This window comes from Myotis yumanensis, unplaced genomic scaffold (genome assembly GCF_028538775.1).
Source record: "Myotis yumanensis isolate MYYU_CA2020_CCGP unplaced genomic scaffold, mMyoYum1.0.hap1 SCAF_3, whole genome shotgun sequence".
Classification (NCBI taxonomy): domain Eukaryota; kingdom Metazoa; phylum Chordata; class Mammalia; order Chiroptera; family Vespertilionidae; genus Myotis; species Myotis yumanensis.
The window spans coordinates 109,668,810-109,685,187 of record NW_027223754.1 but is presented as its reverse complement, the minus strand read 5'-3'; the positions used below and the strand labels follow the sequence as shown (position 1 = coordinate 109,685,187).

The 16,378-nt window shown below is 38.9% G+C and overlaps 1 protein-coding gene across 1 annotated transcript in view; it reads right to left on the bottom strand.

Annotated features, from left to right (window-relative positions):
* CRYL1 (crystallin lambda 1) overlaps positions 1-16,378 on the bottom strand; it is a 188,615-nt gene that overhangs the window by 116,509 nt on the left and 55,728 nt on the right. The window contains exon 3 of the mRNA XM_070409337.1: positions 13,323-13,449. Coding sequence (XP_070265438.1) covers positions 13,323-13,449 — 127 coding nt within the window. The remainder of the gene's footprint in view (positions 1-13,322; positions 13,450-16,378) is intronic.

Here is a 16,378-nt window from a genome sequence, read left to right as displayed (position 1 = left end):
GCTGCAGCTGCTGAGACCACAGGGGCCAGTCGGGCTCCCTGTGGGTTCACACAGGAGCCAGTCTGCAAGACCAGCCGGGAGAGAACATACTGCCCGCCCAGCTTCCATGCAACATCACTGGGCAGCCCAGATGCCCATGCTGCGCCCCAGCCCGCGGCGTCCCCGGCCATGCTCACTGCATCTCCATGTGGGGACTGGGCACCATGACTCAGGCGGAGGGGGATGTGCAGGGGCCCAGCATCCTAGGTGCTGCCCAGGGCCCAGAGGTTAGCTGGGACCTGCCCTTCTACGCCAGATGCTTCGATCACCGGCCAGGCCTAGGGACCACACCCATGTACAAATTTCATGCACCGGGCCTCTAGTAAACCAATAAAATTCATAACAACAGAATAAAGAAGAAAAAACATGATCACCTAAATAGATGCAGAAAAACCATTTGACAAAATTCAAAATTCAACATCCATTCATGGTACCAACTCTCAACAATCTAAGAATTAAAGGGAACTGATAAAAGATATTTAAGAAAAAATTAACATCATAATTAGTGATGAAAGACTGAATGCTTTCCACCCGCATAACAAGAAATAAGACAAAGATGCTCACTCTTACCATGCCTATTCAAGATCCTAGATGGTCTAACAGTAAGTTAAGAAAAATAACTAAAATCAATTAAAAAATAAAAAATAAAACTCTACTCACAAATACAACTGTCTACACAGAAAATCCTGAAGAATCTACAAAAGAGCTACTAGAACTAATGAGTAAGTTTAGCAAGGTCACATGATATAAGATCAATATACAAAAATTAACTATATTACTACATACTAGCAATGAATAATTGGAAGTTGAAAAATTGTTAGTTAAAGTACCATGTCTATTTATGTATAAATCTAACAAAACATGTGTAAGACCTATATGCTGAAAACCACAAAACACAATGAGACAGATTTTTTTAAAGACTAAATAAGTGTAGAGATGCACTGTGTTCATGGATTGGAAAATTCAATTTTGTCAAGATGTCAATTCTCTTCCAAGTTGGTCTATATATTTATACAATCCTATGATCTCTGCAGGATTATTTTTTTTTTAGAAATTGACAAGCTAATTCTAAAATGTAAAGCAAAGTGACTAAGACTAGCCAAAATAATTTGAAAAAGAACAAATTTGAAGAATTCACACTGGCAAAGTGTCACAGACCCATACATCAGTGGAATAGAACAGAGTTCAGAAATAATCTCTCATATATATAGTAAACTGATTTTTAAACAAAGTTCAAAGGCAATTCAATAGAAAACTGATAGTCTTTTCCAAAAAATGACATAAAAACAACTGAATGACCTTTTACCCTGTACTAAAAGCAACTCAAAATTGATCATAGATATACATGTAAAATATAATACAAAGAAAGCCCCTAGAAGAAAATATAGGATAAAAATCTTTGTGACCTTGGGTTAAATAAAGATTCCAAAGACAGAACAGAAAAAGCATAATCCAAATGGACTCCATGAAAATTAAAAACTGCTGCTTTTCAAAAGTCACTATCAAGAAAACAAAAACAGGACGGAAGATGGCTGCCAACGGGAAGGCAGACTGCAAGATAGTGTGAGAGGGAGAGAACGAAAGGAGAGAGTGTGGACGTACGGGGAGTGTATATTTGTGGATGAAGGACAGCTATACTCCAAGGGACTGTTGGGGATTGCCGGACTGGGCTTCCCTGACCGGGAAGCCTCCACTGCTGCTGAAATCTCTCCCGGAGCGATCAGCTCTGCCGTGGAGACCGTGCCATCTTGAAGGGGAGAGTGGCTGTTATTGGAAACCTATACATCCTGGGAATCTACAACAACACCACCCAGGGAACAGCTGCGAACCCAGGAACACCAGATGTCTAGCAGAGCGAATATGCAGACTTGGATGAGCTCTGCACCTCCTCACGGAAAGGTCAGATTTCGGCTAGGAAAAGGAGAGAGAGAGCTACAAAACCAAACACAGGAGAAGAGAGATCCTGGGGAGACAAAGAAAGAGCCCACATATGAAAGAAAAGGAGGCATCACCAGAAAAGGAAGTAAACGAAATGGAGGCAAGCAATATGTCAGAGAAAGAATTCAGAGAAATGGTCATAAGGTCGCTGAAAAGAATGGAAGACAAATTCAACAATATGTGTAAGAACCAAGAAGAAATGAAAAATGACATTGCTGCTATAAGGAACTCAATAGAAAGCATCAACAATAGACTAGAAGAAGAAGAGGACCGCATCAATGAACTAGAAGACAAGGTAGGAAAAAATACCCAAGCAGAGCAGCATCTAGAAAAAAAAAAAACTTAAAAAACAGGAGAGTCTAAGGGAACTTTGGGACAACATGACACGAAACAGCATCCACATAATAGGGGTGCCAGAAGGAGAGGAAACTGAGCAAGGAACAGAAAACCTGTTTGAAGAAATAATGACAGAAAACTTCCCTGATATAGGGAAGAAAAAACTCACACAAATCCAAGAAGCTCACAGAGTCCCAAACAAAATGAACCCGAAAAGACCACCGCCAAGGCACATTATAATTAAACTAGAGGCCCGGTGCACAAAAATTTGTGCACTCGGGGGAAGTCCCTCAGCCCTGCCTGTGCCCTCTCGTAGTCTGGGATCCCTCGGGGGATGACCACCTGCTGGCTTAGGCCTGCTCCCCAGGGGGTCGGGCCTAAGCTGGCAGTCAGACATCCCTCTGGCCGCCTGGGAGCCCTCGGGGGATGTCCACTTGCCTGCAGGGAGCAGGCCTAAGCTGCAATCGGACATCCTTAGCGCTGCTGAGGAGGCAGGAGAGGCTCCCACCACCACCGCTGTACTGGCAGCCATCAGCCTGGCTTGTGGCTGAGCAGAGCTCCCCCTGTGGGAGAGCACTGACCACCAAGAGGCAGCTCCTGCATTGAGCATCTGCCCCCTGGTGGTCAGTGTGTGTCATAGTGACCAGTCATTCCCAGTCTTTCTGCTGTTAGGGTCAATTTGCATATTACCCTTTTATTATATAGGACTGGCAAACACCAATGACAAAAAATCTTAAAAGCGGCCAGAGAGAGACAGAAAGTTACCTACAAAGGATCCCCCATCAGACTGGCGACTGATTTCTCAACAGAAACACATTAGGCAAGAATGAAATATACAAAGTCATGCAAAGCAAGGGTCTGAATCCAAGAATACTCTACCTAGCAAGGCTATCAATCAAAATTGAGGGTGAAATCAGGAGCTTCACAGACAAAAAAGGACTAAGGGAGTTTATTACCACTAAACCAGCAATGCAAGAAATGCTAAAGGTCTGCTGTAAAAAGAAGAAATAGGAAACGAAGAAGGAACACAGGTGTAAAGAATAAAAATGGCGACAAATAAGTACCTATCAATAATAACTTTAAATGTAAATGGATTAAATGCCCCAATCAAAAGACATAGGGTATCTGTGTGGATAAGAAAACATGACCCACATATCTGCTGTCTACAGGAAACCCACCTCAGAAAAAAGGACTCACACAGACTGATGGTGAAGGGATGGAAAAAGGTTTTTCAGGCGAATGGAAATGACAAAAAAGCTGGATTAGCAATACTTACATCTGACAAATTAGATCTCAAAGTGAAGGACCTAACAAGGGATAAGGAAGGCCACTTCATAATAATAAAGGGAGCAATCCAACAAGAAGAAATGACTCTGGTAAACATATATGCACCCAATACAGGAGCACCCAAATACATAAAAAAAACTTCTGGAGGATATCAAGGGAGAGATTGACAGCAATACAGTCATAATAGGGGACTTTAATACCCCACTATCACCATTGGACAAATCCTCTAAACAAAAACTCAGCAAAGAAACATCAATCCTAAATGACTCGCTAGATCAGATGGAATTAATTGACATCTTCAGAACATTTCACCCCAAAGCCACAGAATATACATTCTTCTCAAGTGCACATGGGTTATTTTCAAAGATAGACCATATATTGGGTCACACGCAAAGTCTCTTCAAATTCAACAAGATAGAAATCATATCAAGCATCTTCTCAGATCACAATGCCATAAAATTTGAAATCAACTACAATAAAAAAAATCAAACACCTGGAGGCTAAATAGCATGCTATTAAACAATGACTGGGTTACCAGAGAGATCAAAGAAGAAATAAAAAGCATCATGGCAACAAATGACAATGAAAATACAACAATCCAAAATCTATGGGACACAGTGAAAGCAGTCTTGAGAGGGAAGTTCATAGCTCTACAAGCCTACCACAAAAAAACAAGAAACAATGGTAATAAATTACCTACCCTACAACTCAAAGAGTTAGAAAGAGAGCAACAAGAAAAGCTCAGTGTAAGCAAAAGGAAGGAAATAATAAAGATCAGAGCAGAGATAAAGGAAATAGAGACCAAAAAACAATACAAAAGATCAACAAAACCAAGAGCTGGTTTTGGAAAGCTAGTGGTGGAAAAAATAAACAGGATTGATGAACCTCTAGCCAGGCTCACCAAGAAGCAAAGAGAGAGGACTCAAATAAACAAAATCAGATATGAAAGAGGTGAAATAACAATCGATCCACAGAAATACAAACAATTATCAAAAAATACTATGAACAACGCTATTCCAAACAAAAAGGACAACCTACACAAAATAGACATATTCTTAGAAGAAAACAAAAATATTGGGAGAAAATGTTTACAAAACACATAACTGATAAATGGTTTTTGTCCATAATATATACATAAGGAAATATCAAAATTCAATAATAAGAAACACAACCACCCCATTTTTTTTTTAATAAGCAAAAGTTTTAAACAGACACTACACCAACGAAGATTATATGAATGGCAAATAAAGAGGAAAATATACTCAATGTCATTATTGAAATGCAAATGAAAGCCACAATAAGATGCCGATAAAAATATATGAGAATGAGGGAAAAAAACACCCTAATAATATCAGTATGCACAACAACTGACACTCTCATACATTGCAAACAAGAATGCAAATGCTAGAGCCACTTTGGAAAACAGCGGCTCTAGTTTCTTACAAAGATAAACATATACTTATTATATGCTGAGCAATTCCACTCCTAGGCATTTACCCGAAAGAAATAAAGTAAATGTTCATTTATAAAAATGTGAACACAAATGTTTACACCAGCTTTATTCATAATTGCTAAAAATTGGGAACAACCCAAATGTTCTTCTACTGGTGAATGGATAAGACAAACTGTAGAATACTCCTCAGTAAAAAGAAACAAATTACTGATAACCACAACATATATGCACCTAAAATTCATTTTACTCTGTGAAAGAAGTCCAACTCAAAGACTGAATATGGCATAATTCCATATTATGTAACATTACAAAAAAGGAAAAACTATGGGGACAAAAACAGACTGGGAGTAGTCAGGGCCTGGGGAAGCAGGAGAGGACATTAATCGCAAGGGGGACTGAGGGTACACAGAGGATAATGGGAATGTTGTAAAGCTTGAAAGTGATCACGGTGGTGCCTGGATTGTATGCAATGTCAAAACACTTAGAACTAAACACTAAAATTGGTGAATTTTATTTTATGTAAATTATACCTTAGCAAATTTGATTTTAGAATTTTTTTTTTAAACACATGGAACAGAAAAATTGAAATTCAATTTTCAATGCACACTCCTATATATTCTCAAGGCTGGCATCCCACATGCCCTTTGCTACTACATCCCTCACCTCCACCCATACCTCCATCCTACCAAAAGGATTACTCTGAGCTTCAGTGAACCAAAACAAAATTCCACCAAACTCCCATCCTTTAAGGAAATATAAAGGCTGAAATGTAAAGTCTAGCCCTAGCCAGTTGCTCAGTGGATAGAGCCTTGGCCTGCGGACTGAAGGGTCACAGCTTTGATTACAGTCAAGGGCACATACCTTGGTTGCAGGCTCTATCCGGGCCTGCACAGGAGGCAACCAATGTGTCTCTCTCACACCAATGTTTCTCTTTCTGTGTCTCTTCCTCTCCCTTCCACTCTCTCTAAAACAAACAAAAAAATCAATGGAAAATATCCTCAGGTGAGGATTAAAAAAATAAATAAATAAAAATAAAACGTAAAATCTAAAAACATTAGTATTCCCATGAACCAGGAGGTCACGGTTCAAAATTCCCAGTCAGGGCATATGCCTAGGTTGTGGGCTGGATCCTCAATGGGGGTGTGTGCAGGAGGTAGCCAATCAATGATTCTCTCTCATCATTGATGCTTTGATCTCTCTCTCCCTCTCCCTTCCTCTCTGAAATAAAAATAATAAATAAATAAATATTAATAAACACTGCTTCTTGTAATTACTAACAGAGTCTGAAAGTCCTTATCAAAATGACTAGCATTTTCAAAATTTTAAAGATAAAGTACAAATGCAAATTCTGATAATCTGCATGGATAATATAATTTTTACTTCTAGATTTCAGCTATTGTCTTGATTTTTGTGTTAGGAAATTCCAGTTAAACTTCATAATTCTATAACTCATTCCATGGCTCCTACGAGCTACCTCAGTCTCAAGTCTTAAATTCCAGAGATTAGATAAAACCTCTGTACCGTAGCTAATGAGCCTTAATGCTCTTTAAGAGTCAATGCTTTAGACAGGCTTTTCAGGATAAAGTTATTTTTCCAGAATAGTGGCTTTTCTTGCCAGGCAAGATTTGATCTCTAAATTGCACTAAGTTCTAACAATTCAGGTTTCATTCTTGTACACTCCCACCGTTCAGCACAGAATTAGGAAACTCTGACCCATGCTCCTGCCCACTGGGGTTTGGGTAGAAAAAAAATCCACCATGGAGATTTACACTCACATTTCTGGGACTTTCACCCTTGGGGACACAGCAACATCTATAATTGGGTTGTTTGTCATTAGAGAACAGTGGCAACAATGTGGTTTTATTCGCTTGTTAATTCGCAAGCTCTGCCTCCTGCTTTTGAACAATTCCCTAAAGTAACGATACTTTTATTTGCCTTTAAAAAATATGTCCAAAGAGCCTAGATTAATTTATAAATCATAAAAAGGAGTTCCAAGAGTTGACAAGAAGGTACAGCTACGAAGAAGTCTCTGGACACTAAGATGAGGAAGCTTAACAAGGCCTGGTGAGTAGATGCAAGACAGGTGACCATGGCCTTTTGATCCTTCAGCTTTAATGTCATTCTTAGGTTAAACATCACATGATATACATAACGACTGTTTTCAGTCTAAAAATTATACTTCCTCTATCTGACAAAGTCTTGGGCAAATCATGCTATAAGAAATATTCTAAGTTTTATTTATTTTTTTAAATATATTTTATTGATTTTTTACAGAGAGGAAGGGAGAGGGATAGAGAGTTAGAAACATCAATGAGAGAGAAACATCGATCAGCTGCCTCCTGCACACTCCCCTACTGGGAATGTGCTCGCAACCAAGGTACATGCCCTTGACCGGAATCGAACCTGAGACCCGAGTCCGCAGGCCGGTGCTCTATCCACTGAGCCAAACTGGTTAGGGCAGAAATATTCTAAGTTTTAAATAAAAACCTTGATACAAAATACTACTTAAACAGTAAAATGTCAACTATGTTAGAGAAAGAAAATAAATAGAAGCAATGGAAAGAAGTACGAACACACAAAACTATTAAAACATTTTTTGAATAGTGGACCTAACCAGTATTTTCCTAAACTTTATTTTTCGTTAAAATGTATTTTTAACATTCCTGAATTGTTAGAAACCTAATAAAATTTAACAAACACATGGTATAGCATTAAGCAGGCTTTGATTTGGGAATTTTATTTGCTTATTTGTTTGGTAAGCAAGGTGAAATTAATATGCATTAGTTGCAAAATTTGGAAAATCAAATTTGCTGCATGTCATATAAAGAAATGTGTAAACATGCCCAAGAAAATCAGTCAAGGCATCAGACAAAAATGAAATCTCAATTTTTTTCCCTTACCCATTTTTTATTCTGATTATTTTCACTCTCCATTTAAACTCCTTCCCTGATATCTCAACATAATAAGGACCACATATGACAAACCTACAGCCAACATCATACTCAACGGGCAAAAACTAAAACCATTTCCTCTAAGAACAGGAACAAGACAGGGATGTCTGCTTTCCCATGTCTTATCATAGTGATCAGACAAGAAGAAGAAATAAAAAGCATCCAAATTGGAAAGGAGGAAGTAAAACTGTCATTATTCGCAGATGACATGATATTGTACATAGAAAACCCTAAAGATTCCACCAAAAAACTACTAGATTTAATAAATGAATTTGGCAATGTAGTAGGATACAAAATTAACACCCAGAAATCAATGGCTTTTTTATACACCAATAATGAATTCTCAGAAAAAGAAACTAAACTATCTCATTTACCATTACAACAAAAAATTAAGATACCTATGAATAAACCAAGCAGGTAAAAGACTAGTACTCCAAAAACTAAAGGACATCGAAAAAAGAGATAGAGGAAGATATAATAAAGTAGAAGAATATACCATGTTCATGGATTGGTAAAATCAACATCATACCACCCAAAGCAATCTATAGATTCAATGCAATCCCTATTAAAATACCAATGCCATATTTCACAGACCTAGAACAATTACTCCAAAAATTTATATGGAACCAACAAAGACCCCAAATAGCCACAGCACTCTTAAGAAAGAAGAATAAAGTTGGAGGAATCACAATACCAGAGTTCAAGTTATACCAGAAAGCCACCGTAATCAAAACAGCCTGGTACTGGTGCAAGAAAGGCACATAGATGAATGGAACAGAACAGAGAACCCAGAAATCGACCCAAGCCATTATGCTCAATTATTTGATAAAGGAGGCAAGAGCATACAATGAAGTCAAGATAATCTCTTCAATAAATAGTATTAGGAAAATTGGACAGATACATTTAAAAAAATGAAACGAGCCCACCAACTTACGCCATACACAAGAATGAACTCAAAATGGATAAAAGACCTAAATGTAAGTCATGAAACCATAAGAATCCTAGAAGAAACCATGTTACAGATACATCTCCTAGGGCAAAGGAAACTAAGGAGAAAATAAACAAAGGGGACTACATAAAAATAAAAAGCTTCTGCACAGCAAAAGAAACCATCAGCAAAATGACAAGAAAGCCCACTGTATGGGAGAACATAGTTGCCAAAGGTACATCCAATATGGTGTTAATTTCCAAAATACATACAGAACTCATACAACTTAACAAAAGGAAGACAAACAATCCAATTAAAAAAAGGGCAAAGGACCTACATAGACACTTCTCAAAGTGGACATACAGAAGGGCAAGAGACATATGAAAAAGTGCTCAAAGTCACTGATCATCAGAGATATGGAAATTAAAATGACAATGAGGTATCACCTCACACCTGTCATAATGGCTACCATCAACAAATCAACAAATGACAAGTGCTGATGAGGATGTGGAGAAAAGGGAACCCTAGTACACTGCTGGTGGAAATGCAGACTGGTGCAGCCATTATAAAAAGCAGTAAGGAGTTTCATGAAAAAATTAAACACAGAACTGCCATCTGATCCAGTGATCCCAATTCTAGGAATATATTCTAAGAAATCACAAACACCAATCAGAAAGAATGTATGCACCCCTATGTTCATAGCAGCACAATTTACAATAGCTAAGATTTGGAAACAGCCTAAGTGCCCATCAGTAGACGAGTGGATAAAAAAGCTGTGGTACATTTATACCATGGAATACTATGCAGCTGTAAAAAAAGAAGGATCTCTTACCATTTGAGACAGCATGGAGGGGCCTGGAGAATATTATGCTAAGTGAAATAAGTCAGTCAGAGAAAGACAAGTATCACATGATCTCACTCATATGTGGAATCTAATGAACAAAATAAACTGATGAACAAAAAATAGATCCAGAGACACAGAAGCATAGAATCGATTGGGGCATCTCAGAGGGAAGGTGGGGAAAGGTGGGAAGTAATCAACCAAAGAACTTGTATGCATATATGCATAACCCATGGACACAGACAATAGGGTGGTGAAAGCCTAGGACGGGGGATAGGGGCAGGTTAGAATGGACCAATGGGGGGAAATAGGGGACATATGTAATACTTTCAACAATAAAGATTTAATTTAAAATTTAAATTTAAAAAATAACTCCTCATTTCTTGAAGAGAACACTTAAACACTGCTGTTATGTGGCAAGTACTTTATATATATTAACTTATAACATCTAAGTAACTCTTCAGGTTGGCACTTAGTATTCCCCAATAGGCTAGCTATACTTAACCACTAGCCTTTCCTCACCTTTTCAGCTGCCATTCTACTCACTTACTGGACCACACTCACAGGTATCTCAAGTCCTCTCCTCACCTCTCTCTGAGACACTGTCCCCACCTCTGTCCTGGCCTCAACCCCAAAAATCCACTGTCAAAGGCCAAGGTGGGCTCCAACCCCACCTTCATTAACCCTTCCCAATCTTCATGGTCCAAACTGCTTCCTTCCCATTATTCTTTGTGGTACTAGAAGTACAAACCATTTCTTTTGTTCTTTCACAAAGTTAAAAATATAATTTCAAAAAATTTTTAAACAATTTATGAAGAACACAATCTCTTAGAGGAATTAAACCTAGTACAGCTTACATCATCTTTCTCTAGTATCCTCTCCCTACACTGCCTGACTCAAGAATTGTGCACAATAGATCCTGCTCAACAAGTAAATGCCATGTAAATACATCCATTTAATCCATACAACACAGATTGGCCTTAAAGAGCAGTTTTCAGTACCTACTACACATAGAGCAACATACATTATCCCATATCATTTGTTTATTGCCAAAACTGTACACAAATGGCTACATTATAAGATAGTTTATTTTATAAATTTATTAAGCATTTTCTATGTGCCAAGTACTGTGCTAAGCACTTTACATGCATAAGTTGGAATATTTCCCCAAAACCTTTCCATAAAAGTACCAGCTTTATATTCAAGTCATTCTGAAGTTATATTGTGGAGGTTCTCCATTTTTTGAAAAATAATATACTGTTTGGGGAAGAAGCATTAACCTAAACTAGTTCAACATGGTAGTGTAGAAACCATCTGACAGAATCTAGTTTTTAAAATTGGACCAGAAAACAAAGAAATTTAACATCAGTGTATTAATGATTCCTGGGACATGACTTTACTATTTCTTGGGCTGCAAAATTTGTAAGTAAGCTTTATAAAGATCACTTTTTTTAAAAAAGGAACACAGCAAGTTGTTATGTTGTGGGACCACAAATCTCAAGCATACTACTGCAGGGAGAAAAAAACACATATAGGTCTGAAAATTCGTAGTTGAGTGAAAATAAAACTTCCAGTGCCAACATCATATATGGATTTTTTAAAGCATCTCAGAGGAAAGCAAAGATGTGCTCTGGAAAACATATTCACATGTTCATATTTTATATCACATATATGGGTAATTATAATATTTATTTCCACCATGTAAATATTACATATCAAATGGACCCCAAAAAGGATTGTTTTAATCTTCTCATTGGAAAAACAGAGCCTTGCCTTACATTGGGGTCCCCTTAGACATTGTGGTTCCTTCACAATCACCCAGTGCATGGGGTATGATGCCCATTTCACAGGTGAGGAAGTGGGCTCATTAAGAAACTTGCCAAAGTCACACAGCTGTTCAGTACAAAGTTGCCTGATTTAAAGTCTGTGTTCTCAACCACCGCCTCCATGCAGGCGGCTCCCACATGTCTGTGTTTGGGAGGATTGTTGGACATAAACTGTGTCTCCTCCTCCAGCAACATCAGCATAAAAAGCACACACTTCCTTAAGCATGTGTGAAGAGCCTTCTGTGCTGACCATGCTAGAAAGCTTCCATGCTCTCTCTAGAAGCAAATCCTTGTACAGGCCTGCCACCACCTCAGTAAGGGTGAAACAGGTGGCATGTGAAGGCTAATTAAAGAAGCATCTATGGGATCCCTCCTCAATGCTACATAACTTTCACACATAAAATAGAGATGAAAATAATAGAAAAAGGTAAAGAATTGAAAAATAGGCCCCTGCTTATGTTCTGACTGATACACATTTGTTAAATGAACCAGAGAAATTTTAGAGCCACAAAGTCGAGATTCTAAGATTTCGTGTATTTGACCTGAATCTCAAGGCAGCAGCTGACCATAAAACACGTGTGCTCAAACTGCTGGGTTTGTTCCCAAATACTCAGCTATGTTATATACCTAAAACTAATACAATATAATATTGAATGTAAACTGTAATTGAAAAAAATTATTTTAAAAAATGGAATATAATCTCTCATTCAATAGAAAGATAAAACTGTCCAGAAAATCTATTTTTGCTCAAAATCCTAACACCTCTGAAAGATCATCATCCCAGTAGTTTAAAGCCCATAAGATGTTTTTTTGGGGTTTTTTTTGAAGATTTTATTTTATTTTATTTTATTTTATTTTTTTAAAATATATTTTTATTGATTTTTTACAGAGAGGAAGGGAGAGAGATAGAGAGTTAGAAACATCGATGAGAGAGAAACATCGATCAGCTGCCTCCTGCACATCTCCTACTGGAGATGTGCCCGCAACCCAGGTACATGCCCTTGACCAGAATCGAACCTGGGACCTTTCAGTCCACAGGCCGATGCTCTATCCACTGAGCCAAACCGGTTCTGGCGCCCATAAGATGTTTTGATGATAACATTTCCTATCACAAAAATCATAATTTTGCCCTGGCCAGTATGGGAGGACGGTTAGAGCATCGGTCTGCGCACCCAAGGGTCGTGGGTTCGATTCCCAGTCAAGGACTTATACCTGGGTTGCAGGTTCAATCCACAGCCCCAGTCAGGGTATGTGTGGGAGGCAACCAATGCCTCTCTCTCTCTCTTTCTCTCTCTCTCTCTCCCCTCCCTCCCGCCCTTCCACTTTCTCTAAAAACTCAATGAAAAAAGTATCCTTGGATGAAGATTAACAACAACAACAAAATCATCATAATTCTGACCTTCATGTTACAAGAGGTCCACACTTTTTTTTTAATCCTCACATGAGGATATGTTTTTTTTTTTTAACTGATTTGATAAAGAGAGAAATGCAGAGATAGAAAAACAATCCATCAGCTGACTCCCAGGGATCAAACTGGCAACTTAGGTATGTGCCCTGACTGGGAATCTAACCCATAACCTTTTGGTGTACGGGATGACACTCCAACCAGCTGAGCCATCCCACCAAGACAAGAGGTCCATACTTTTAACTGCCTTGTATCTTCCCCTGTTCTTCCAAGGAGGTAGGAAGCCCTTATGGAATTGAGCACAGGCCCTTAACTCACCTGAATGTGTATGGCGCCCTCTACTGCTTCTTGAATATTTGAGCAACCAGTGATGAGGAACAGCTGCTGTTCTGCGCTCAGTGAACCTTTCAGAGAACTTGACTGCTCCAGCAACTTCATGTCTTTCCTTAAAAAAAGGAAAGTGTATTCACTGTGAGTATTCAAAAACAAATTTTAAAACAAAAAGGTCAACATCCCTCATCAGTAGGGAAATACCAATCAAAACCACAAGGATAGGTCACTTCACACCCATTAGTATGGCTACTAACAAAAGAAGAGAAAATAAACCAAGCGTTAGTGAGGATGTGGACAAATTGGAACCAGGTGCACTATTGGTAGAAATGTAAAACATGTGGCAAGCAGTTTGGTGGTTATTCAAAAAGTTAAAAATACAGCTAGCACATGATCCAGCATTCCATTTCTTGGTACATAACCAAAAAAATTGAAAGCAGGGACTCAACAGATATTTGTACACTCATGTTCATAAAGGCACTGTTTGCAATAGTAAAAAGTTAGAAACAAGGCCCTGGACGGGTAGCTCAGTTGGTTAGAGCATTGTCCCCATGTGCCAAGGTTATGGGTTCGATTCCTGGTCAGGACACATACAAGCAACCAGTGAATGCATAAATAAGTGGAACAACAAATCAATGTCTCTCTTTTTCTTTCTTTCTTTCTCTCTCTCTCTCTCTCTCTCTCTCCCCTCTCCCCACCCCCACCCCCACCCTTTCCTCTCTCTCTAAAAATTAATTTTAAAAAGATAAAAACAACCCAAATATCCATAGACAGATGAATAAATAAAGTGTGGTTCATCCATACAATGGAACATTATTGAACTTTCAAAAGGAAGGAAATCCTGTCACATGCCACAACATGGATGAACCTCTAGGATATTATGTTAAATGAAATAAGCCAGTCACAAAAAGACAAATACTGTATGATTCCACTTATTTGAGGTCCCATAGAGACACAAAGTAGAAGGGTAGTTGCCAGTGCTGGGGGGAGAATTATTGTTTAATGGGTAGAGTTTCAGTTTTGCAAGATGAAAAGTGTTATGGAGATGCACAATAATATGAATGTATTTAATATCACTGTACTGCACACTTAAAATTACTATGATAGTAAATTTCCAGTATTTTACAATTAAAAATTTTTTTCAGAAAGGATGAAACAAGGCTGACGGGAGGTGAAACTGGAAAGCAGGAGTTCTTCATCCTTACCCTCAGTCCCTGGGGAGAAGGTTTGAAAGAAGGTATGTTCTAATCAGGACCATCTGGCTTCCTGGTGTAGGAACTGTACTCAGAAGGGCCCTGTGCTGGATATAATGCTCTGCTGTCAGCACCTTAAAACTCTTAATAAATATTGAGCCAAAGGCCCACATTTGCACTTGGCCTCACAAATTATGTAGTCAGTCCTGCTGAAAATTCATGATGGGTTAAATAAACAAGGTAGAGTGCATACACAAACAGACACAGACACAAGCGCACACACACAGTTGCTTAAGGAGCACCATTCATGCTTTCCAAAAAATCTTGGGGATTTTTCTGCCAGTGAGTCAAATAATTTTTACATGATTTCATGTCATGCTTTTTACCTTAAAGCTGTCAAAGTCCTTCAGCCCAAGAACACATCACTTCATCTCCTGAATTACATGCAAAATAGTGTCTTCAGATTTGACTTCAGATCAACTCTCTGTGCACATGTGTGTTGTCATTTTTTCAGTTGTGGCTATTGAGCCAATTCAAGCAGCTTATACTGGTATTAGTTGTACAGAGTATTGTACGGTGTCATAGTGACAGATTCAAAATTTAAGATTTATCAGTTTGATACCTAAAATCAAGAAAGAACCACCCTGGACGGTGTTGCTCAGTGATTAGAATGTTGGCCCGAGCACCAAAGGGTCTCAGGTTCAATTCCCAATCAAGGGCACATTCCTGGGTTGTGGGTTCATTCCCCAACCCTGGTCAGGTTACATTCAGGAGGCAACCAGTCCATCGATGTGTCTCTCACATCAATGTCTCTCTCTCTCTCTCCCTCTCTCTCTCTCTCTCTCTCTCTCCCCCTCCCTCCCTCCCTCCCTCCCTCTCTCAAAATATCTTCAGGTGAGGATTAACAACAACAACAAAAAAGAACTGGTTTAAGTGCCAGCAAATACATATTTTATACACCATCAAGGGAAATGCAGCAAAAAGAATCATAAGAAAAGGTTACCCGAGCTCTGGAGAAAAAGTGTTCCAGGGAACAGCAAGAGGAAAGGCTTTCAAGAAGGAACAAACTGTGCATGATTGAGAAATAGCCCAGGGAATATACTAGATATCAGAGACCATGGTGAGGAGTTTCTGCTTTATTCTAAGCATGATGGAAAACCACTGTTGAATCTAAAGAAGCAGATTCAAGCAACAGCGGCCTCCTCATCACCACACGCTCTGCCTGGGGAACAGTTGCTGTGTGTGAAGCCTCCCTCCACCAGCCAGAAGAGCCACCACAGCTGTGAACAGCACCCACCAGAGGCTCTGCTATCAACAGAGGAGCCGCTGCTACCACAACCGCCCAAGGAGCAACCACAGCCCGAGGAGCCACTGCCACCCAGGGAGCAGCCACTGCCACCCAGGGTCCAGCCACTGAACGACTCAACAACTAGTCATGTCAGTGAGATCAAACATGGGTAGACAAAGAAACCCCCAAAGGAAAGAAAAGGAGGACTCGCCAGAAAACCAGCTAAGTGAGACAGAGATACGCAACATGACAGAAAAAGAATTCAGAATAAGGTTCCTAGAGTACATGCACCAGATGTTCAAGAAGCAAGAAGAAACTGATGAAAAACTCAACTACTTATGCAAGAAGCTAGAAGAAACAGATGAAAAAATCAACAACTTAAGTAAGTCCCAAGAAGAAATGAAGAGCGACATAGCTGCAATAAAAAACACCATTGAAAGTATCAACAGTAGACTGGGAGAAGCGGAGGACCGAATTAGTGAATTAGAAGACAAGGAAGCAAAACACACTCAAACTGTACTGCAAATGGAGAAAAAAATTAAAAGACAGGAGGAGAGCATAAG